Source organism: Spea bombifrons, chromosome 4 (assembly GCF_027358695.1).
Source record: "Spea bombifrons isolate aSpeBom1 chromosome 4, aSpeBom1.2.pri, whole genome shotgun sequence".
In the NCBI taxonomy this organism is placed as follows: Eukaryota; Metazoa; Chordata; class Amphibia; order Anura; family Pelobatidae; genus Spea; species Spea bombifrons.
Genome location: NC_071090.1, coordinates 13,974,112 through 13,998,433, shown reverse-complemented (window position 1 = coordinate 13,998,433; position 24,322 = coordinate 13,974,112). Strand labels below are relative to the sequence as shown.

The 24,322-nt window shown below is 39.4% G+C and overlaps 1 protein-coding gene across 2 annotated transcripts in view; it reads right to left on the bottom strand.

Moving 5' to 3' along the window:
• Window positions 1-24,322, bottom strand: part of LOC128492708 (A disintegrin and metalloproteinase with thrombospondin motifs 2-like) — a 236,005-nt gene that overhangs the window by 27,007 nt on the left and 184,676 nt on the right. For both annotated transcript variants that reach the window (XM_053465368.1, XM_053465367.1), the window contains exons 16-18: window positions 12,968-13,137; window positions 10,914-11,073; window positions 417-549 (exon numbers count right to left, since the gene is read on the bottom strand). In XM_053465368.1, the coding sequence (XP_053321343.1) occupies window positions 417-549; window positions 10,914-11,073; window positions 12,968-13,137 (463 nt within the window). The remainder of the gene's footprint in view (window positions 1-416; window positions 550-10,913; window positions 11,074-12,967; window positions 13,138-24,322) is intronic.

The window sequence follows — 24,322 nt, the reverse complement described above, 5'->3', positions numbered from 1 at the left end:
GATTAGAGAAGCCATAGAAAGACATTCTTCAGACTAAGGGCTGACACAAAATTAGGTCAAATGGCTTGTCTTCCAGACTGAATGTGGAAAATGTATATTTGGCACCCTACATGTTATATTTAACAGTGCAAGTATTTACATTAAGGACCTGACTGATCTTTTCTGTGATTTTAAACTACTTGAATGCAAGATGCAATTGTACAGATCAGAATTGTGAGCTTTAGTTTAAATGAAACAAATAAAAATAAACATATTGTTGTAAGAATTGAGTCTATCATAGTTCCAGAATTTCTGAACTTTGAAAAGTGCCTTGGATAAGTGTAACCTTTCCAATATTCAAGTGTATGTGTGTGTAAATGAAAGAAGGCAAACAACTATGAGCAACACTGAAATAAAGGGAAATTAACCATACTTACACTGGTTGGGAACACTCCTGTAAATTGCACACTCTGCGAATCGGTTTTAACTTTTGAACAGATTCGCAAAAACTTTTATGTACCATCTTATGGTCAGCTTTTCTACGACATCCATATTTTGTAAACTGATAACCTAAAAGAAATTAACATCAATATTTTTAAATCATTGTTTGGTGTTTAAATAGTAAAATATGATATGCAGTATTTATGGATTTTTGGTCTGTGTATTGCAGAGGACAGTACATAATTTATGTTATATATCACATATCATATATATACATATACTATATGGACAAAAGTATTGGGACAGGTGATCATTACACCAACAGGGACGTTTATGACTTTGCATTCTACAGTTAACACAGAGACATTAATATGAACTTGATCCCTCCGTTGGAGCTATAACAGCTTCTCTGAGAAGACTTTCCACAGGATTTTGCAGTGTTTCTGTGGGAATGTTTGCCATTTCATCTAGTGAAACATTTGTGAAGTCAGGCGCTGATGTGAGAGACGGTGTAAAAATGCGTTCCTGTGAGTATGTTACCGGACCAGAAGGTGCCAGCCCTCCCCTGCAAGTATGGATTTTTTTTAAAATCTTATGTATATAAATAAACCATCATTTAGTAGAAACAGTCTACATCATTTGTGTGGTTTAGAAAAACACGTGGTGATTAATAAACCAAAGGCCAGTCAAAAAGAATAAAGTGCAATGTTTTTTTTCCCTTTTGAGGGCCTTTTTTAGAAAAAAAAATACAAAAACTAGGCAGATGAAAAAGCTAAAACACAAATAAATAAAGGTAACTTATATGGCAGGCTGTTATTTTAAATGATGAAATTGAAAAAATTATCACTTTTATTTATAAAATATTTTACATAAAAAAAAATGTTTATAAAATATTTTACTCATTTACAAAAGCTAATGAAAAAACCTGCTATATAGATTCTACTATTTGTCCTGAGTTTATATATATATATATATATATATATATATATATATATATATATATATTTATATTTGCAAGTCATAGGGCAATAAGTACAAGCAGTGTTTTGATATTTCAAAACCATTTTTTCCAAATCTGGTCATTCTGCCCCATATGCTATTTGGGATATCTTTAAAGCCGGCCAAAGCAATTTACCCCGTTAAACCACGTTTTAGTTTTTTAAACTAGACATCTCAAGGTATTTCAAATGTTAACCCTTCCCTTTCATGAAATCTACCACTAGTTTGTGGTAGTATTTTTTTCAGGTTGTTTGGGATGCTAGTAGGGCTGCAACAACGAATCGATAAAATCGATAATAATCGATAATGAAAATCGTTACCAACGAATTTAATTATCGATTAGTTGAATCGATTTTTATCGATTATAAAATGAGGGTTTTTTCAGAGCACACGCTCTGAAAAATACCCCTCATTATATAATCTGTTTAGTCTGACTCACAGCAGCAGCTCCTACTTACCAGTCCCTCCCTGTAATCACTGTGACAACTGGCCCCGCCCCTTCCATCTCCCAGAAGGCCAGAACTACATGGATGTTACACTCATCTAACTGTAAGTATAAAATTAATATTTGGGCTGCTGAAAGTTAGGGGAGGTGGAGGTTAATTTAGGGGCAGTTATGGTTAATGGGATGTTTAGGGGCAGCTATGGTTAATGGGGTGTTTAGGGTTAATTTAGGGGCAGCTATGGTTAATGGCGTGTTTAGGGTTAATTTAGGGGCAATTATGGTTAATAGGGTGTTTAGGGTTAATTTAGGGGCAGCTATGGTTAATGGGGTGTTTAGGGTTAATATAGGAGCAGCTGTGGTTAATGGGGTGTTTGGGGTTAATTTGAGGCAGTTGTGGTTAATGGGGTGTTTAGGGTTAATTTAGGGGATGTTGTGGTTGATGGGGTCTTTAGGGTTAATTTAGGGGATGCTGTGGTTAATGGGGTGTTTAGGGTTAATTTAGGGTAGTTGTGTTTGATGGGGTATTTAGAGTTAATTTAGGGGTAGTTATGGTTAATGGGGTGTTGAGGGTTAATTTAATGATGAGGACTGAGGGTTAATTTAATTAATTTAATAAAGTTAACTTAAGGCGCAGTTAGAGGTAAAGGGGGGCAGACTAAGGGGAATCTAAATCCTGGGGGCAGTGAAGATTAACCCAGTACTTATTTATAAAAGTATGGTGTCAGTGTGCTGTGAACAGGTCTGTGACTTGATGAGGGGACTATGAGGTAACTGGGGGGTATAAGGCATATCTGGGGAGGATGGAGTGACATATCTGGGGGTATAAGGCATATACGGTATATAAGGCATATGTGGGGAGGGCAGTGTGGCATGTCTGGGAGGCAGTGTGGCATGTCTGGGGAGGATGGAGTGGTGTATCAGGGGGTATAAGGCATATCAGGCACAGTGGCATATGTGGGGGTAGAGTGGAGTGGCATATGTGGGAGGCAGCGTGGCATATGTGGGAGGCAGCGTGGAGTGGCATATGTGGGAGGCAGCGTGGAGTGGTATATGTGGGAGGCAGAGTGGAGTGGTATATGTGGGAGGCAGCGTGGAGTGGCATATGTGGGAGGCAGCGTGGAGTGGCATATGTGGGAGGCAGCGTGGCATATGTGGGAGGCAGCGTGGCAAGCCTGGGCTCAAATGTGCATAAATTGGGGGGGCTGGTTGGGAAATAAAGAAAAGAAATGCATTTTATCAAAGTTTTTTTTTTTATTCTGCTGTTTGTATTTAACATAATTTGTTTTTTCATTTATTTAAAATAATTTAATAATGTACATTCATTTTTTTTATCCAATTAATCGAAAAAATAATCGGCCAACTAATCGATTACGAAAATAATCGTCAGTTGCAGCCCTAGATGCTAGTATTTTAAATCTTTCCCTGTCAGGATGTTTGGTAAGATAAACCGCTAATTTTAGCACTTGCTCATAAAAATAAGCTTTATATTTTATTTTATATTTCTTATCATTTTGGACGTTTTTACATTTTCTTGGAACTGGATGGTTCCCTTGATGGTGACATCCCTGCAAAATTATTTTTTAAATGCTACCATTTTTTCCCCAATGTTTTTGTTTAATATTTTACTAATCTGCCGGTGCTTTATAAATAAATGTAATGTAATGTGATCACATTGTGGGCTTGGCTCCATTGACTTACATGGCTGAATGCAGTAACTGTAGGTCTGTCATGAGCCCAGAGTTCTCAGGAGGGTCTAGAGAAACCCTCTTGGGAATTTGTTTATTTTTTTAAAGGACGCCACCTCTTGCTAGAGGCAAAATCTCTTGCAGTGGCACTTGTGACCACTCTCTGGGGTGGGTTTTCAGTGTTGCTGAATGTCTTAATATCGAAGGCATTTCAGCGACACCATTTAAACTTAGGAAGTGATTGTTCTGAGTGCACTGGTTGTTAAAGGGTTAAAGTATAGCTGCATTACAAATGCCTCTTCCTGATTTCTTCTATTTTTGCTTATTGGTCGCATTTCAATGTTTTAGATCATCAAACTTTAGTATAAAACAAGCACAACGTTGGCAAATGAGGATTGCGTGCATAGAAGGGGGAAAAAAACACTATCCAACTGTTACAGGAATTGGGATCACAAACAGTTGCTGCAGTATGCTTCACTCTAGTGATGTTTGTTTTGAATTAGAATCACCTTGAGAGGGTTCCGAAAGTTTAAAAAAAAGCCTTGTAAGGGAATACAAGCGTACGAGACTGGCACCAATAAGACATCAACAGGTGAAACAATCCAAGATTGTTGACCAGAAGTTTTGTCTTCAAATGGTGGAGAATAGCATTCACAAGTCATAGTACATGTGCTGCGTTACCACAGTAACTTTGTAAGGTGTACAGTACAACAACAAAGTCCACAAATAGTCATTATACCTATTTCCACAAGATTTTTGTATGAATATTGATAATCAAACTATAACAAATACATACACAGCACCCATAACCTCACACCTTACACTGGGTCAATCAGGGCCAATGGTCCTATGTCTCTTAGTAGGTGGCAGCAGTCTGGAAAGAACCATAGACATCTGGAAGTGAAACCCTACAGGCTGCATGCAAGGAGTCCTTTGCTTTTTAAACATTTTTATTTATTTTTTACAGAATTTCCATTTTCTTGGGGCGTACAGTGTAGATTTGGTAGCGATATCCTAGGTTCAGTGAGGGTTAAGATAATATCATCTGCAAAAAGACCCATCTTTGAGGAAATTTGTGAAGAAAGATCTAATTCATAAATATAAATTTTTGGGGCTAAAGGTTCTAAGGACGAGACATATAGCATGAGGGAAAGGGGACATTCCTGCCTTGTGCCATTACTGATAAAGAAGGGGACCGATCGAAAAACCTGTCGTATTGAATTTTGCAGAAAGATTACTAAATAGTGTACAGTCCATATCGCTGTGCTAAATGCATCTGGAATTCCAAAATGTCTCTCTCATAAATCCTTTCTGGCGTCTAAATTCTTTTGAATTAATTTGTGGGTGTTGTCAGAAGCTTTCCTATGTTTAACAAAGCCAAATTGATCAAAATCTATAATATAAGGAGGATTCTGTCAGTGGTCTATCAGCCAATATCTCGGCACATGGTTGAGCATATGTATTTAAAAGCGAAATGGGACGAAAATTATGACATTCGTCAGCAGGTTTATCTGGTTTTGGAAGTGTTGTGATATGGGCTAGCAAAAATTCACTCAGGTCTTGGAGAAAATGCCTGTGTTTGGATTAGAAACTTGCTTAGTGACAGGGCGCAAACAGTTGTTGGTAATGGTAAATTCTCAAGCAGGACAACTGTGGTAAGTGGGGTGCATCAGGGTTCTGTCTTGGGTCCAGTTCTCTAACTTATTTATGAATGATCTTGCAATAGATATTGGAAGTCACTTATCTGTGTTTGCTGATGACACAAAACTAGGTAAGGTTATAAAGTCTGACCAGGATGTAGCTTCTCTTCAGAATGATTTGGATAAACTGGGTGTCAGGGTCAATCCAGGCTTGCGGAGCTGCATATCTCTGCCTTGCCTCAGTTCCCATGTTTTGCTGTGATCCATTTCTTGGATTTCCACATGCTCTGTTCTGTACCTCTGATTCCTGGATTCTAGTTCTGCTCTTTGCTTCAGCTCCTGTTTCCTTTATAAGGTATGTCCCACCCGTTTGTTCGGTTTGTCTCAGTCTGCAGTTTAAAGGTATGTCCTTCTCGGTTCTGTGTTTGGATTCAATGTTCAGTTTATTAGTACTTTCGTATGCAGACTTTAGTGTTAGGACCCACCGTCATTGGAGTACTTTGGCGTAGTGGTGGGCTAAGCATACTATGGCCATATCATGTGACAGAATCTCCAATTGTTATCACATAGTCCTAGGCTAGTTCCTGTATTCATGTTTGTCTGTTTCTTATGTACCTTTGCTCTTCTTCCCTGAATCATCTGAGGATTTTGGTTCCTCTCTTCTCTCCCCATGTCCCAGTTAAGATGTCCTATCCTTGCTTAAAGGAGACGCGTCCGAGGATTCCGGCTCCTCACTTCTTCCCCTGTGTTCCTTGCCTTGTTCTCTGTCCTTTGTTGTGCCCTGTATCATGTATGTCTTGTCTGGTTATGTTCCATGCTCGGACCTCCTTGCTTGCTATGTTTCCATTATATACTTTGCTTAGCTGCCATACTCCCAGCCTGCAGCACCCTGACATGATTCTAGTGCTATGTCTCATGCCTGCTCCAGGATGCCTGCAGGATATCTCCAAGTTTTGTTCGTTTTGTCAGATCCAAGTTTTGTTCGGATTTCCACATCCAGCCAAGTTTCGTTCTGCTCTGTTCTGGACAACATCAGCTGCTATGTCAGGGTGCTGGTATGTGGCTGGACAACCCTACATGCCCACCTGGGAGAGTGCAGTCGCCCTGCATCAGGCCCTGTCCAACTCCGCTACTGCACCATAACTCCTGAACACAATCTTTTGGCGCTCTGGGTCTTTACAGTTATCTGTATGGACCCAGTCCCTGACTCTGGGGGACTGGGCAAAAGGTTGGCAGATTAGATTCAATATAGATAAGTGTAAGGTAATGCACTTTGGTACCAAAATAAGCATGCAATCTACACTCTAACAGGCATTGCATTGGGAAAGGCAGAAAATGAGAAGGACTTAGGTATAATTGTAGACCATAGACTTAGCAACAAAGTGCAGTGCCAGTCAGCAGTTGCAAAAGCCAATAAGGTACTGGAATGCATAAAGAGGAGTATTAAATCACGAGTTGAAAATTTTACCTCTTTATAAAGCAATGGTGAAGCCTCACCTTGAATATGCAGTGCAATTTTGGGCACCAGTTCTTAAGAAGGCTGTTATAGAACTGGAGAAAGTGCAGAGGCGGGCTACAAAGTTAACTAGGGGAATGGAGAATTTTAGTTATGAAGAAAGAAAAGAAAAACTGAATCGTGTTTTCACTTGAAAAGAGACATCTAAGAGGGGATCTGCAAAGAAGATTCTAAGAAAGATTCAAAGAAGATTCTAAGAAAGGAGAGCACAGTGAACAGAGGTGTTCTGGGTCAGGATAATCAGAACAAAGCTGCGCATGATGACATCTGGGAGAAGCCTGTGAGCTGAGAGAGGTTTCCCAATAATGTGCTTGAGTATCCCTTTTCTTTTGTATTATTAGCAAATGTTTTCTGTATGTTAGATGTTTTAAAACCTGTAACAGTGACCTAATTCAATATACTTTTTTCTATACGCTTGTATTTGTGCTTTATTCGTCACACATTTACTAAAAGAATAACCCTGTAAGAGGGTCATCATTTCTTACAGTATTAGCAAGTTGATCCAGGGAGTAATCTGATTGCCGAAATAGCATCAAGAAGGATTTTTTTTCCCTGTTGCGGCATAACTGGTAATTGCCCCAAGTAAGGTTTTTTTTGCCTTCTTTTGGATGAACTTGGGTATGTGTGAAAGGTTGAACTTGATGGACGGAAGTCTTTTTTCAACCTAATATGCTATACTATAATTTCCAACTACTGCCCTATGGAAAAGGTTTTTAGAGATGTGGTGATAGAGTATCCTGGAAACATTTATATATTGGTAAATCCATCGGGACCTGGTGCTTTGTGCATTTTTAATTGGCAAATTGAAATATTAATGAGTGGACACATGCCTTTTTGAAATTTACTGATTGCAAAAAATTACTAATATGCATGGGGAATGTTTCTTTATATCTTTGTTTAGATTTAATAATTTACTGTAAACTCATTTGCAATATTCTGTGGATTAATTATTTGTTCCCGGTTGCGGCTTTAATGAAGGCTTTTTGGGAATAACTGTTTGTTGTCTTAGGTGTTTAGCAAGAAGAGGGCCTGCTTTATTTTCTTGTATATAGTATTTAGCTTTCATGCGGCACAGAAGAAATTCTGATATTGCAGTTTGTAGACTCTGGAGATCCGAGTGCACCTGTTTTATTTGTTGATCTGTTTTATTTTATCTGATCATTGAGTACGAAGAGAGGAGAGTAGAAAAAAACATCACATCTTGCTGCTTCCTTAATGAGAAGACCTCTAATGATTGCTTTATGGGCAAGCCACAGAGAGGTAGGTGACAAATCTGGGTTTGAGTTTTCTTTAAAATATAATTCAAATTTGATTGTATGTTGGATTTAACTTTAGTTTTAGTTTTAAGTCATCAAGGTCCCTTACTATAAGTTGAAAATTGTTCGGTAATGTTTAAATTAAAAGGTGAATGATCCGACCAGGATATTGTGCCAGTTTCTATGTAGTCTACGAATAATTGTTTTATCTACAAGAAAAATAATCAATCCTTGAATATGTGTTATGTAGGTTAGAATAAAAAGTAAAATCTCAATCTTCAGGGTGCAATAGTCTCCAGGCGTCATACCACTGAGAACCCGAAATGACTACATCTAATTGTTAACCCTGACACCCTTTAACTTTGGAACTCTTAGGTAATAGATTAATGGTGGAATCTATTTTTGGACAAATAGCAATATTAAAACCTCCACCCAATATCCTGTTTAAAAAAAAAAAGATTGTATTAAATGTTACTTTAATAAATGTCTATATTCATGAATTAATGCACTTAGAGGATAACTTTAAGCCACTTTTTTATTCAATAGACGGAGCAACAGATTTAATCATCCATCTTCTTGTTTATATTGTTTTAACACATGCATACACTCATCTAAACACTAGACAATCACGCACACACACACACACAGCCTTTAGTATGCACCACTGATGACGGCAAGAGCCACTGCTGTCTAAGATCTATAACTAATAAATGTACATAGCCTTTCTTTTTCTTGTATGGTCCTGCCTGTTAAATACCGGTATGTGTGAACATCACAGTAGTAAAGAAGATCATCTAAATGTTCTTCGTGGCTGCTACCATAACTTTAAAAACATTAGATATGAGGTATTAGAATAACACTGATAAGATAAGTGAAATGCATAGAGATATTATGGCAATGGCTTTTTGAAACCGACAGCTGAGTATTGTAGATTAAGCATTTTGACAGTTCTTAACAGCACACAAGGTGGTTGTTTCAAAGATCTGCAATGTTTTAAAAGACTTGGCATTTGTAAGAAATCCATGTTTTGTTTAGATATATACTCAAATATGTTATGGTGTAGACAAGAAAGGTGATGAATATCCCCTCTACTTAAAATTAAGAAACAATGAAGGCATTGCTGATAACGATTAACTTACATCCACCAAGCCTGAAGACTTGTTTTCCTCTCAGAAATCCTATAGTGAATGAGATTTTGGGTAGGTACAGTATATGCAAATAAGGTTAACAGTGATCACCTCTTTATCCAAAGGGGGAGAAAGTGAAAGTAAGAGTTAGTGGAAGTGTGAAAGAGTGAGAGTGTGATTGTGAGAGAACATGAGTAAGAGTGAGCGAGAATGTGGGTGTTTTTACATTTTAAAATGTGGGGAGGTGCCAAATACTCTAGGGTACACCCTTGCTCAGCTGAGATTTCAGCTGAGATATACCAGGGTAAACCAAAGGTTTGCTGCCTGTCTAACGCAATTACTGGCATTTCAAAGTAAAGCGCTTATCATAAGGGCTGTAATCTTTAATGGCAACCTGGGCAAACATTCCACCATGGATTCTCCCACAGCTCAATCAAACCTGTGTGACTTAAAGTGGAGGTATGTGCAGCTGTGGCCTTAACCTCTCCACAAATGTTTCCTCTTTCAGGGACTGTGTGTGCCTGCTACTGGTAGGTGATAAGCAAGCCAGAGGGGAAGCACGGATCTTTATCTCCTGGCTGTTAAGCGGCCCTTTTCCCTGCATTAAAAATGGCCCTGCAATTTACCGTATTTGCTCGATTATAAGACGAGGTTTTTTCCAGAGCAAATGCTCTGAAAAATACCCCTCGTCTTATAATCGGGGTCGTCTTCTAATCAGACCCCAAAAAAATGCTGGCGCCATGCTGCTTACCGGTCGCGAGCAGCGTCTCTTCTGTTAGAAGCAGGGCAGGAAGCTTGCAGCGTCCTCACAGAACTCTATCTCCCCCCTCCCTCCTCTGAGGGCGGGGCCAGAGAAGTTGCTACAGCCGGTCCCCTGCAGAAGTCTGCGAGTGGGAGATCTGCAGTTCAGGTGAGGGGGTGGGGGAGGGTTTTTGAGTATGTGTGAAGTGTGTGTGATTAAGGGAATGAATGAGTATTTAAATGTTTGTGAATGAGTGTGAGTGTGTGTGTGATAGCATGGATGTGTAAGGGGGGTGGGGGTTGTAGCATGGCATATGGAGGCTGTAATCCCACTGCTATCATCCCCAGGTTCCAGCATGTACTGGCTGCCTTGGCTTGATAGGAGTGTGATTGCTGTTAGCAGTTTGATATATATATATATATCAAACTGCTAACAGCAATCACACTCCTATCAAGCCAAGGCAGCCAGTACATGCTGGGTTAAAAGGCATATCATGGGGCTGAGTGGCATATAGGGGGTTAAAATGCATTTCTGGACCTCCAGAAATGCATTTTAACCCCCTATATGCCACTCAGCCCCATGATATGCCTATATACCTCCAGAAATGCTTTATACCCCCCTATATGCCACTCAGCCCCATGATATGCCTTTTAACCCCCTATATGCCAGAGTGGCATACAGGGGTATAAGGCATATCATGGGGCAGAGTGGCAAATAGGGGGGTATAAAGCATTTCTGGGGGCAGAGTGGCATAACTGGGGGGGGCAGGTTGGCAAATAAAAGGAAATTTAAAAAATATATTTTTCTCAATCATAGCTTTTATTAAACATGAAAATAATTTACATTAATTAATATTTACTGGTAAAACTTTTTCCCTATAGGGTAGTCTTATATTCAGGCTTTTTGTTTTTTTCCTAAATTAATATTTTGATTTTGGGGGGTCGTCTTATAATCGGGGTCGTCTTATAATCGAGCAAATACGGTATATTACTAACAGTCAGGTATAAATAAAGCAACATACAGCAACAACATGTTTAATGTTGTATTTTATCTCTTTGTATAGTAGAAATATTGTTTGTTTACCTCCTCCACATGGTTTGGAACAATGAGACCACTTTTTCAAAGCCCATTCATATTCTGGTTCAAATGTTTCTACAACATTATTGTTGCGTACATTTAAATAATCTTCATGTATCATATACTTATAAGTCAATGAAATTTTCATATTTCCATGAGGAATTACCTAGAGATAAAACACATTTAGACATTTAGTGCTTTGTCAAATGGAAAACAGATTGTGTAATGTGTAAGTTCATCATTCTAACTGCCCAAACAAACTCTACTGCCTATCGTAAAAAAATAAAAAAAAAAAATAAGTAAAAACATTGCATATTTCAAACATCTTTCCAATTAATTTTAACATGGAATGTTGATGAATTATGATGGACTTAGTCACTAAAGAAGGTTTGTATGAGTATTGTTCCATAGGGTTGGGCTTTATAATGCATTGTGAAGTTTGAGCATTTTCTATGAGTAAGTCCAACCAATTTTTGTAGGTTACATCCTAGTCCTCTCCCATACAGTTTTAAGCTATGGGCGGCTAGTCTCATCCTTCACCCTGCCCCCTCAATAGCCTGACCTGTGAAGTTTAGAAATTATGTCATGTAAAAGGAAAGGGGCTCTGTGTTGCTTGAGTCCCCAACATTCCCCTGCTGCCTGATCGCTCCATAAGAGTGACAGTGCAGCGTTAACCCCTTCAATGCTGTGATCATGGCATTTTAGGGGTTAATACCCATTTTGTATAGGGCTCTGCTGCTGCTGCTGCTGGTCTGCCTGGCCTTCCAGAAACACCAAAAAGAGCACCAATGAGCCATTTGGTCACTTCTACAGGAGTGATCAAAGAGGCTCCTCTCTGCAATCGCCCGTTTACCGGCGTTTGTGTTCCAGGTGCCAGAGGCAGCTTCAGGGACAAGGAGTAGGTTTTTTCAATCTCCACACTCATGTGGAGACCTGCCCCAACCCTCCCCTGCTGCCTGATCGCTTCATTAAATGTGATGGTGCAGCATTAACACTTTCAATGCCACGGCATTGCAGGGGTTAATATTTGCCCCCGAAGCTTGTTGGGACTAAATATCAGTCAATGCTGTGATCCTTTGGAGCATCAGCATTGAAAGAGTTAAAAAGATAAAAAAAATCAAAATAACAGCACTGACCTGGAAGGTAAGGGTGCTTCCAGGTCAATTGCTGTGAGTTACAACTGCTGCAGAACCATCAAAAGTGGGCTGATGATGATCAGATCACTCTTGGCAAATAGGAGTGATCTGATCATTATGGCAGCCCTCGGATGACCAAGCCGTAGAAAGAAAGGGGTAATCTAAGGTAATAAAAAAATCCCAGAAATTAATAATAAAAAATATAATACATAATTATTACTTGATCACATGTCAATGACATTTTTGGTCACCGATTATTGATCGGCCCGTCTGATAAATGTCAGTAGTCTAAACTTGTCACATACAAGTAATCTGATAGCTATACATATAAGACCCTGATTATAAGAAAAAGTCTGACTATAAGATTACCCTATAGGAAAAAACGTTTTACTAGTATATATTAATGTAAACTATTTTTTCATATTTAATAAAAACTATGAGAATTTCTTTTCTCTTTTATTTCATTTATTTGCCAACCTGCCCCCCCAGTTATGCACATCTGCTCCCCGGATATGCCATATACCCCGTTATAAGCCACTCTCCCCCCCAGAAATGCTTTATACCTCCCTATATGCCACTCTGCCTCCAGAAATGCCTGTGGCATATCAAGGATGCAGAGTAGAAGGCATATCTGGGTAGAAGGCATATCTGGGGGCAGACTGGCAAGCCGTGGGGCAGATGTGCATAACTGGGGGGCAGGTTGGCAAAAAAAAACATTTTTCTTATAGAGTAGTCTTATATTCAGGCTTTTTTAAAAAAAAATGTTGTGGGATCTTATAATCGAGCAAATACGGTACTAAAATCAGTGCAGGAAATGTATAAATAGTTGCAACATTTTAAAATGACCTGTTCAGAAGAGAGTGTATGAAAGATACACATTTTACAACAAAGTATGCATCATATACATCATGATTGTGAACTTACAAGAATAGTGATAGCACCACGCAGAGGTCCAATGGTTTGAATTGTTTCTTGACTGTCATCATTGTGATAATCCCATTCAATACCCATTTTAACAAATACTTTTGAATCCGGCATGGTGTTTTCTTTGTCATCATTCAGGATGAAATTTCCTGTAGCTTGATTTCGAATTGCTAGGAAGATAAACATAAGTCTAGAATTTAAAAATGCATTTATAAACATATAACAAATTGGTAATGAGTTGTAGTCACTCATTCAAATGTATGTCGCCAATACTCACAAACACAAATAATATTTGAGAGCAGTCCAATAAATTGGTTTTGTGGTGGAGACTGTTTTGATATTTGCTGTGTAAAGTTATAAAATCAAGTTACTGTAGTTTGAGGCTTAATAAGGGTTTAGAGGACATTTATGGGGACATAACAGCCCAGAGCATACCAGGGCATTTGGTCACCCAATTCTTGGTTACAGCATCACAATGCACATTTTAGTATCAATAACCTTATATTGTGAATATTGCTGTAAGCTTGTGAAATGAGTTGCTTCTGCATTGAGATAGTCTCTTTTTCAAGTAGGCTATTTTAAGTAGGAGTTAAAAAGAAACAGGAGTTCCCTTGGAAGAGTACAACTGGTGGGAAAAAGCTTTATTTGGTTGCATTCAATTACTCAGTCATCTGTTTTGGGTGCTTTATTTTTGGTGTTTTTTTTTTCTTCTGTGTGCTGCAGCTCAGTTAATTGAGGGGAGTGGTTACCTAGTTTCACCTGTGTGGGGTTATCTATATAAAGCCCCAAGTAACTCACAGAGCTTGCTCACTTGAGTTGCTTCTGCATTGAGATAGTCTCTTTTTCAAGTAGGCTATTTTAAGTAGGAGTTAAAGAGAAACAGGGGTTCCACAAGGTATTGTATTTATACTGCTTTATATTTTTACTTTTAACTGTTTATTTTGACAGGTGTTCTTGTTTAACTTATTTTGTAGGTTCTCATTTATTTTATTATTTTTCTTATACTTGATTATGAGTATGGTTATGGGAGATTGATGATCTGACTCAATGCTCTTGTTTCATGTATGCATTCCTGGATGAATCCATCCAGGGTCCATACCTCTGTGGCAGGTGTGAGCAAGTGGCTTCTCTGGAAGCTCATATTAGAGATCTGGAGAAGCAAATTGCAACTTTGAGAGATATAGACAATCTTGAAAGGAGTCTGCTGCTCACTGAGCAGAGTTTAGTGGGTGCAGGTAGTGAAGAGGGAGGAGATAAGTCAGCTGGGGAACAGGCATGTAGCTGGGTCACAGTTACACGTGGTGGTAGAGGGGGAGGAAAGAGGAAAGGTTTAGCTAGTCCTGACCTTGTGCAGCCTAACAGATTTGCCCGCTTGAGTGAAGATGTTGGGTGCATCAGCTCAGGAGTAGCTATACTGGAGGAAGCTGTTCCTTTTAACAGCCAAGGGAACAGCCCCTCTAGTATGAGAGGGGTTGAGAGCGTAGGAAAGGCTAGACAGGTTGTGGTGGTAGTCGACTCTATTATTAAGAGAGTAGATGGGGTAATCTGCCGCTCTGATAGGCTCAACCGGACAGTTTGCTGTCTCCCGGGTGCTCGGGTCCGGCATGTTGCTGACAGAGTGGATGGATTATTGGGAGGGGCTGGGGAAGACAGAAAGGCAGCGGGAGATCAGGGAGGTAAATGCGTGGCTAAAGTCATGGTGTAGGAAGGAGGGTTTTGGCTTTCTAGAGCACTGGGCTGATTTTGCGCTTGGGTACGATCTTTATAGCGGTGATGGATTGCACCTAAACGGAAGAGGGTCTGTTGTGCTAGGGGAGAGGAAGGCTAGAAGGCTGGAGGAGTTTTTAAACTAGTGGTGGGGGGGAGGGACACAGAGATCTTGAAAATGGAGATAGTGCAGAAAGGAGTGGGGCTTCAGATCAGAACAAAGGGGGGTGGAGATGGGGGGAGGGGCAAGATCAGAACAGAGGAGGTATGTATTAATAAAAATTCTCATAAAATTCAAGAGACTCAGGGTAATATTAAATGTATGCTTGCTAATGCAAGGAGCCTAAATAACAAAATGGGAGAACTAGAGACAATAGCATACACTAAGCAATATGATATAATAGGCATAACAGAAACATGGTGGGATGAGACCCATGACTGGGCAGTTAACTTAAAAGGTTATACGTTATATAGGAAGGACAGAAAAAGCAGGAAGGGAGGAGGAGTATGCTTGTATGTTAGCAACGAGCTAAAGTCAAATATTAAGCATCTTGAAGGCGACAAGGGATTTGTGGAAGCTTTATGGGTAGATATCAACTTGGGTAAAAAAAAAAAGGAAAAGAACTACTGGTTGGGATCTGTTATAAACCACCTAATGTTAATAATGATGAGGAAGAGCAGCTGCTAGAACAAATTGAGAAAGCTGCACATCTGGGTAACACGTTAATTATTGGAGATTTTAATTACCCGGACATAAATTGGGATAGAGGGACTAGTAGCTCTGCAAGGGGATTCAGGTTTTTGAACCTGTTAAATGACACCTTCATGTCACAACTGGTACAAGCACCAACTAGAAACGATACTTGTTTGGATCTGGTGATAACAAACAATGTTGATCTTGTGTCTGACATTCAAGTGGGGGAGCACTTGGGTAATAGTGATCACAATATGGTCTCTCTTAAAATAAAAAAAAAAAAAGAAATTGTCCGTGGGGAATACTAAAACGTATAATTTTAAGAAGGCCAATTTCAATAAGATAAGGGCAGCTTTACAACTTATTGTCACGTTCTGCTCAGGCTGCAGAGCTGCATATCTGTCTTGTTTCAGTTTCTCTGTTTTGCTTTGATCCATTCCTGGATTTCCTTTTGCTCTGTTAAGATCTTCCATTCCTTGCTTCTGCTTCAGCTCTTTGCTTCAGCTCTGTTTCCTTTATAAGGTGTGCCCCACCTATGTGTTCTGTTTGTCTCAGTCTTCAGTCTAAAGGTATGTCTCAGTGCTATGTGTTTGGTTTACATGTTTGGTTTGTTTCGTACCACTGTCAGCAGGGATTAGTGTTAGGACCCACCGTCATTGGAGTACTTTGGCGTAGTGGTGGGCTAAGCATACTATGGCCATATCATGTGATGGAATCTCCAATTGTTATCAATCAGTCTTAGGCTAGTTCCTGTATTCATGTTTGTCTGTCTCTTATGTACCTTTGCCCTTCTTCCTTTTATCATCTGAGGATTCTGGTTCCTCTCTCCTCTCCCCATGTCCCAGTTAATATGTCCTATCCTTGCTTAAAGGAGAAGCGTCCGAGGGTTCCGGCTCCTCACTCCTTCCCCTGTGTTCCTTGCCTTGTTCCCTGTCCTTTGTTGTGCCCTGTATCATGTATATCTTGTCTAGTAATGTTTATTCCTTGTCTGGTTCATGTATGTCTTGTCTGGTTATGTTTCGTGCCTGGTCTCCCTGTCCCTTGCTTGTCATGTTTCTGCTATACCCTTTGCTTAGCTTCCATACTCCCTGCCTGCAGCATCCTGCACGTATTCTAGTGATATGTTTCATGCCTGCTCCAGGGTGCCTACAGGATTTCGCTTTGTTCTGGACTACATCCGCTGCCATATCAGGGCGCTGGTGTTTGGCTGCACAACCATAGGTGCTCATCACCTGGGTGAGTGTGGTCATCCTGGAACCAGGCCCTGTCCAACTCCACTACTGCATTGTGACTCCTGCACACAATCTTTGGGCGCGCTGGGTCCTTTCAGTCATCTGTTTGGACCCAGTCCGTGACACTTATTGACTGGCAAAAACTCTTCAGGGATAAAAAAACTGATGAAAAATGGAGTATTTTCAAACAAATATTAGCAGGGTACACTTCTCAGTATGTACCACTAGGAAACAAATATAAAAGAAACAAATTGAAACCGATGTGGCTTAGTGGGGTCGTTAAGCAGGAAATTAAAAATAAGAAAATGGCTTTTACAGCATTTAAATCAGATGAATCAGAGGCATCCTATATAAGATATAAGGAAGCCAATAAAGCATGCAAAAAGGTGATTAGATGGGCTAAACTAGAAAATAAGAGGGTGGTTGCCAAAGAGAGCAAAACTAACCCCAAAAAATTCTTTAAGTACATAAATTCTAAAAAAACAAAGAATAAAAACGTAGGTTCATTAATAACAGAGAGGGGAGTGTTGGTTAAGGAGGACCAGGAAAAAGCAGAAACTTTAAACAACTATTTTTCCTCAGTATATGTTAAAGAGGAACCTATGGCAATGGATATACATAGGACCACTGAGAAAAATTTTCAGTCAAACTGTGAGTGGATGGCCCAGGACAAGGTGCTGCAGCAACTAAAGAAAATTAATGTTAACAAGGCTCCGGGGCCTGACGGTATTCACCCACGAGTACTTAAGGAGCTGTGTCAGCAAATAAGTGAACCTCTGTTTCTAATCTTTCGGGATTCTTTTCTTTCAGGAATTGTACCAGAGGATTGGAGGAAGGCAGATGTGGTTCCTATTTTCAAAAAGGGTTCCAACTCTGTGCCCGGAAATTATAGACCTTTGAGCCTAACTTCCGTTGCTGGGAAAGTATTTGAAGGGCTGTTTAGGGATAATATTCAAGAATTCCTTGGGAAGAATAGTATTATTAGCATAAATCAGCATGGTTTTATGAAACATAGGTCCTGTCAAACTAATTTAATTGCATTCTACGAAGAAGTAAGTAGAAGTGTCAATCAGGGTGTTGCAGTGGATGTAATCTACTTGGATTTTGCCAAGGCGCTTGACACGGTTCCACACAATAGGTTAGTATTCAAACTGAAAGAAATTGGCCAAGATGCAAATTCTTGTTCTTGGGTAGAACATTGGCTTAGAGATAGAGAACAGAGAGCTGTTATAAATGGTAAATTTTCAAACTGGTCAAAAGTGGTAAGTGGTGTCCCTCAGGGTTCTGTTCTGGGACCAATTTTATTCAACATATTTATAAATGACCTGGCAGTAGGCATTGAAAGTCATGTTTCTGTGTTTGCAAACTAGGTAAAGTTATACAGGGCGAGCAGGATATCACTGTGCTGCAGAGGGATCTAGATAGACTGGGTACACAAATGGCAGATGAAATTCAATGTAGATAAATGTAAAGTTATGCACTTCGAGGTAGTGAATGCACAAGCAACCTACACCCTAAACGGTAGTGAATTAGGGGTAACGACAAATGAGAAGGATTTGGGAATTGTTATAGACAACAAACTAGGCAACAATGTGCAGTGTCAGTCTGCGGTTGCTAAGGCCAGTAAGGTATTGTCGTGTATAAAAAGGGGCATCAAGTCGCGGAATAAAGATATAATTTTGCCTCTGTATAAATCAATGGTAAGGCCGCACCTTGAATATGCTGTGCAATTTTGGGCACCTTTTCTAAAGAAGGATATCATAGCACTAGAAAGGGTGCAGAGGCGGGCTACAAAATTTATAAAAGGAATGGAGCACTATAGTTATGAAAAAAGGTTAACTAATTTAAATCTGTTTAGTTTAGAAAAACGTTGCCTCAGAGGGGATATGATAACATTATATAAATATATTCGGGGCCAATACAAACCATTGTGTGGAAATCTGTTCATAAACAGGACAATGCATAGGACACGTGGTCATGAGTTTAGACTGGAAGAAAGGAGATTTAGACTAAAGCAGAGGAAAGGGTTTTTTACAGTAAGGACAATAAGGATGTGGAATTCTCTGCCTGCAGAGGTAGTTTTATCAGAGTCTGTACAGACGTTTAAACTGCAACTGGATGGATACCTGGAAAAACATAATATTCGGGGATATAATCTTTAATTATGGGGAAACAGCTTATTGATCCAAGGAGAAATCTGACTGCCATTTTGGGGTCAAGAAAGAATTTTTTTTCCCCTGGTTAGTGCAAAATTGGAAAGAGCGAAACCAGGGTTTTTTGCCTTCTTTTGGATCAACAGCAACAAATTAACAGATATAGGAAAGGCTGAACTTGATGGACGCATGTCTTTTTTCAGCCTATATGACTATGTAACTATGTATTCACCCGAACATACTCTTCTAAGTCATTGTATTATTTATTAAGTTAGGGTTTACATGCTAGTTTATAAAACATTTTTTTTAAAGTATGAAACAAGGTGCCAAATTATATAAAACTGGTGATCACAATGTGAATATTGAATATGTGCCTTCAGCTTCTCAGCAGACATTTTTATGTTAACCCTGAGTGTCCTTTTCTGTGTGACTCTATGTGCAATGAAAGGTTAAGAGTGGACAGCTGTTTGGCTATTTCTTGCTCCAAGTAAGTTAAAAGAAACTGACCAAGTCTATTCAAGGACCACAATAAGGGGGGTCAGAAGTGATTGATCATCTCAGCTGCAAACATGGTCTTTGACATAAACTGACCATGATAGGATGAATGGTTTTCTGTATCTTTCTGTATGTATATTTCAGGACACTTGCTACGTAGACAGATCTTAGCACGTAGCTCTCTTGTTTGTAAAAGGTATATAAGACATGTACTGTTTTCAGTAGTCTGGCTGATGACACTCCCTCATGTGCACGAGCAATAAAATCTGCTTATTCAACTCTTTTGGGAAGAATCTGTGTCTCAAAGTTACTGAGTATTCACAACAAATACATAGGATTTAAATTAAATTGTTGAAGGAAGTTTAAGAAATTCTGAATTTTAATGACAGAGTTAGCTTTTTATTACCAAATATTAAAACAAATCTGGTATTCCTAGAAAGGAATCTTACTAACAAACTAAGATTTAGAAGGAGGTCAAAAAGAATACAGAGATTGATCATAGGCGATAAAAAAATTTACCCTGAAAATTGGTAAGGCCTTGAGGGATTATTATAGCTACTATAATAATATAATTTAATATCATCGCTCATATATAATTTAGAAAAGTCAATGAATACTAAAATGTAGACTACAGTTCTCCTTAAACGTCTTAATCTTCCAAAATGTTCAGAGGAACAAGTAAAATACAGAGAAACATTTTGAGAACTATGAAATAGATGTACCGTATTTGCTCGATTATAAGACGACCCCCTAAAATGTCAATATTAATTTACGAAAAAAAGACAACCTCTGCTGCCCATTCGTTTTGCGGGGGCTTCTATTACTGAGCACCGGAAGCTCATGTCACGTCGGTGCTCAGTCATAGAAGCCCCAGAGGACGTGCCAGCAGCAGCGGAGGTTGTCTGCACACATGGCACAGATGTCCACCGGCTGCCAGAGAGGAGGATCCAGGTCCCCTGCAGTATGAGGGGTATTTTTCAGAGTATTTGCTCTGAAAAAAAACCTTGTCTTGTAATCGAGAAAATATGGTAGTTATGAAAGTTGTAAAAGCTAATAAGGCCCCTGGTCCTGAGGGTTTTTTTCCTTAACTTTATTAAACCTTAAGTTCAGTTCTTTCCTATTTATGAATAAAATGATTTACCATATTTGCTCGAAGGAAAGGAAACATCCTAAATATATGACTAACCTATGAGAAAAAAGTTTTATTGGTAAATATTAATTCCCATGTAAACTATTTGTTCATATTTAATAAAAATTATGATTGAGAAAAATGCATTTTTTGTTTTTATTTCCTTTTATTTGCCAGTTGTGCTAGGGGAGAGGAAGGCTAGAAGGCTGGAGGAGTTTTTAAACTAGTGGTGGGGGGGAGGGACACAGAGATCTTGAAAATGGAGATAGTGCAGAAAGGAGTGGGGCTTCAGATCAGAACAAAGGGGGGTGGAGATGGGGGGAGGGGCAAGATCAGAACAGAGGAGGTATGTATTAATAAAAATTCTCATAAAATTCAAGAGACTCAGGGTAATATTAAATGTATGCTTGCTAATGCAAGGAGCCTAAATAACAAAATGGGAGAACTAGAGACAATAGCATACACTAAGCAATATGATATAATAGGCATAACAGAAACATGGTGGGATGAGACCCATGACTGGGCAGTTAACTTAAAAGGTTATACGTTATATAGGAAGGACAGAAAAAGCAGGAAGGGAGGAGGAGTATGCTTGTATGTTAGCAACGAGCTAAAGTCAAATATTAAGCATCTTGAAGGCGACAAGGGATTTGTGGAAGCTTTATGGGTAGATATCAACTTGGGTAAAAAAAAAAAGGAAAAGAACTACTGGTTGGGATCTGTTATAAACCACCTAATGTTAATAATGATGAGGAAGAGCAGCTGCTAGAACAAATTGAGAAAGCTGCACATCTGGGTAACACGTTAATTATTGGAGATTTTAATTACCCGGACATAAATTGGGATAGAGGGACTAGTAGCTCTGCAAGGGGATTCAGGTTTTTGAACCTGTTAAATGACACCTTCATGTCACAACTGGTACAAGCACCAACTAGAAACGATACTTGTTTGGATCTGGTGATAACAAACAATGTTGATCTTGTGTCTGACATTCAAGTGGGGGAGCACTTGGGTAATAGTGATCACAATATGGTCTCTCTTAAAATAAAAAAAAAAAAGAAATTGTCCGTGGGGAATACTAAAACGTATAATTTTAAGAAGGCCAATTTCAATAAGATAAGGGCAGCTTTACAACTTATTGTCACGTTCTGCTCAGGCTGCAGAGCTGCATATCTGTCTTGTTTCAGTTTCTCTGTTTTGCTTTGATCCATTCCTGGATTTCCTTTTGCTCTGTTAAGATCTTCCATTCCTTGCTTCTGCTTCAGCTCTTTGCTTCAGCTCTGTTTCCTTTATAAGGTGTGCCCCACCTATGTGTTCTGTTTGTCTCAGTCTTCAGTCTAAAGGTATGTCTCAGTGCTATGTGTTTGGTTTACATGTTTGGTTTGTTTCGTACCACTGTCAGCAGGGATTAGTGTTAGGACCCACCGTCATTGGAGTACTTTGGCGTAGTGGTGGGCTAAGCATACTATGGCCATATCATGTGATGGAATCTCCAATTGTTATCAATCAGTCTTAGGCTAGTTCCTGTATTCATGTTTGTCTGTCTCTTATGTACCTTTGCCCTTCTTCCTTTTATCATCTGAGGATTCTGGTTCCTCTCTCCTCTCCCCATGTCCCAGTTAATATGTCCTATCCTTGCTTAAAGGAGAAGCGTCCGAGGGTTCCGGCTCCTCACTCCTTCCCCTGTGTTCCTTGCCTTGTTCCCTGTCCTTTGTTGTGCCCTGTATCATGTATATCTTGTCTAGTAATGTTTATTCCTTGTCTGGTTCATGTATGTCTTGTCTGGTTATGTTTCGTGCCTGGTCTCCCTGTCCCTTGCTTGTCATGTTTCTGCTATACCCTTTGCTTAGCTTCCATACTCCCTGCCTGCAGCATCCTGCACGTATTCTAGTGATATGTTTCATGCCTGCTCCAGGGTGCCTACAGGATTTCGCTTTGTTCTGGACTACATCCGCTGCCATATCAGGGCGCTGGTGTTTGGCTGCACAACCATAGGTGCTCATCACCTGGGTGAGTGTGGTCATCCTGGAACCAGGCCCTGTCCAACTCCACTACTGCATTGTGACTCCTGCACACAATCTTTGGGCGCGCTGGGTCCTTTCAGTCATCTGTTTGGACCCAGTCCGTGACACTTATTGACTGGCAAAAACTCTTCAGGGATAAAAAAACTGATGAAAAATGGAGTATTTTCAAACAAATATTAGCAGGGTACACTTCTCAGTATGTACCACTAGGAAACAAATATAAAAGAAACAAATTGAAACCGATGTGGCTTAGTGGGGTCGTTAAGCAGGAAATTAAAAATAAGAAAATGGCTTTTACAGCATTTAAATCAGATGAATCAGAGGCATCCTATATAAGATATAAGGAAGCCAATAAAGCATGCAAAAAGGTGATTAGATGGGCTAAACTAGAAAATAAGAGGGTGGTTGCCAAAGAGAGCAAAACTAACCCCAAAAAATTCTTTAAGTACATAAATTCTAAAAAAACAAAGAATAAAAACGTAGGTTCATTAATAACAGAGAGGGGAGTGTTGGTTAAGGAGGACCAGGAAAAAGCAGAAACTTTAAACAACTATTTTTCCTCAGTATATGTTAAAGAGGAACCTATGGCAATGGATATACATAGGACCACTGAGAAAAATTTTCAGTCAAACTGTGAGTGGATGGCCCAGGACAAGGTGCTGCAGCAACTAAAGAAAATTAATGTTAACAAGGCTCCGGGGCCTGACGGTATTCACCCACGAGTACTTAAGGAGCTGTGTCAGCAAATAAGTGAACCTCTGTTTCTAATCTTTCGGGATTCTTTTCTTTCAGGAATTGTACCAGAGGATTGGAGGAAGGCAGATGTGGTTCCTATTTTCAAAAAGGGTTCCAACTCTGTGCCCGGAAATTATAGACCTTTGAGCCTAACTTCCGTTGCTGGGAAAGTATTTGAAGGGCTGTTTAGGGATAATATTCAAGAATTCCTTGGGAAGAATAGTATTATTAGCATAAATCAGCATGGTTTTATGAAACATAGGTCCTGTCAAACTAATTTAATTGCATTCTACGAAGAAGTAAGTAGAAGTGTCAATCAGGGTGTTGCAGTGGATGTAATCTACTTGGATTTTGCCAAGGCGCTTGACACGGTTCCACACAATAGGTTAGTATTCAAACTGAAAGAAATTGGCCAAGATGCAAATTCTTGTTCTTGGGTAGAACATTGGCTTAGAGATAGAGAACAGAGAGCTGTTATAAATGGTAAATTTTCAAACTGGTCAAAAGTGGTAAGTGGTGTCCCTCAGGGTTCTGTTCTGGGACCAATTTTATTCAACATATTTATAAATGACCTGGCAGTAGGCATTGAAAGTCATGTTTCTGTGTTTGCAAACTAGGTAAAGTTATACAGGGCGAGCAGGATATCACTGTGCTGCAGAGGGATCTAGATAGACTGGGTACACAAATGGCAGATGAAATTCAATGTAGATAAATGTAAAGTTATGCACTTCGAGGTAGTGAATGCACAAGCAACCTACACCCTAAACGGTAGTGAATTAGGGGTAACGACAAATGAGAAGGATTTGGGAATTGTTATAGACAACAAACTAGGCAACAATGTGCAGTGTCAGTCTGCGGTTGCTAAGGCCAGTAAGGTATTGTCGTGTATAAAAAGGGGCATCAAGTCGCGGAATAAAGATATAATTTTGCCTCTGTATAAATCAATGGTAAGGCCGCACCTTGAATATGCTGTGCAATTTTGGGCACCTTTTCTAAAGAAGGATATCATAGCACTAGAAAGGGTGCAGAGGCGGGCTACAAAATTTATAAAAGGAATGGAGCACTATAGTTATGAAAAAAGGTTAACTAATTTAAATCTGTTTAGTTTAGAAAAACGTTGCCTCAGAGGGGATATGATAACATTATATAAATATATTCGGGGCCAATACAAACCATTGTGTGGAAA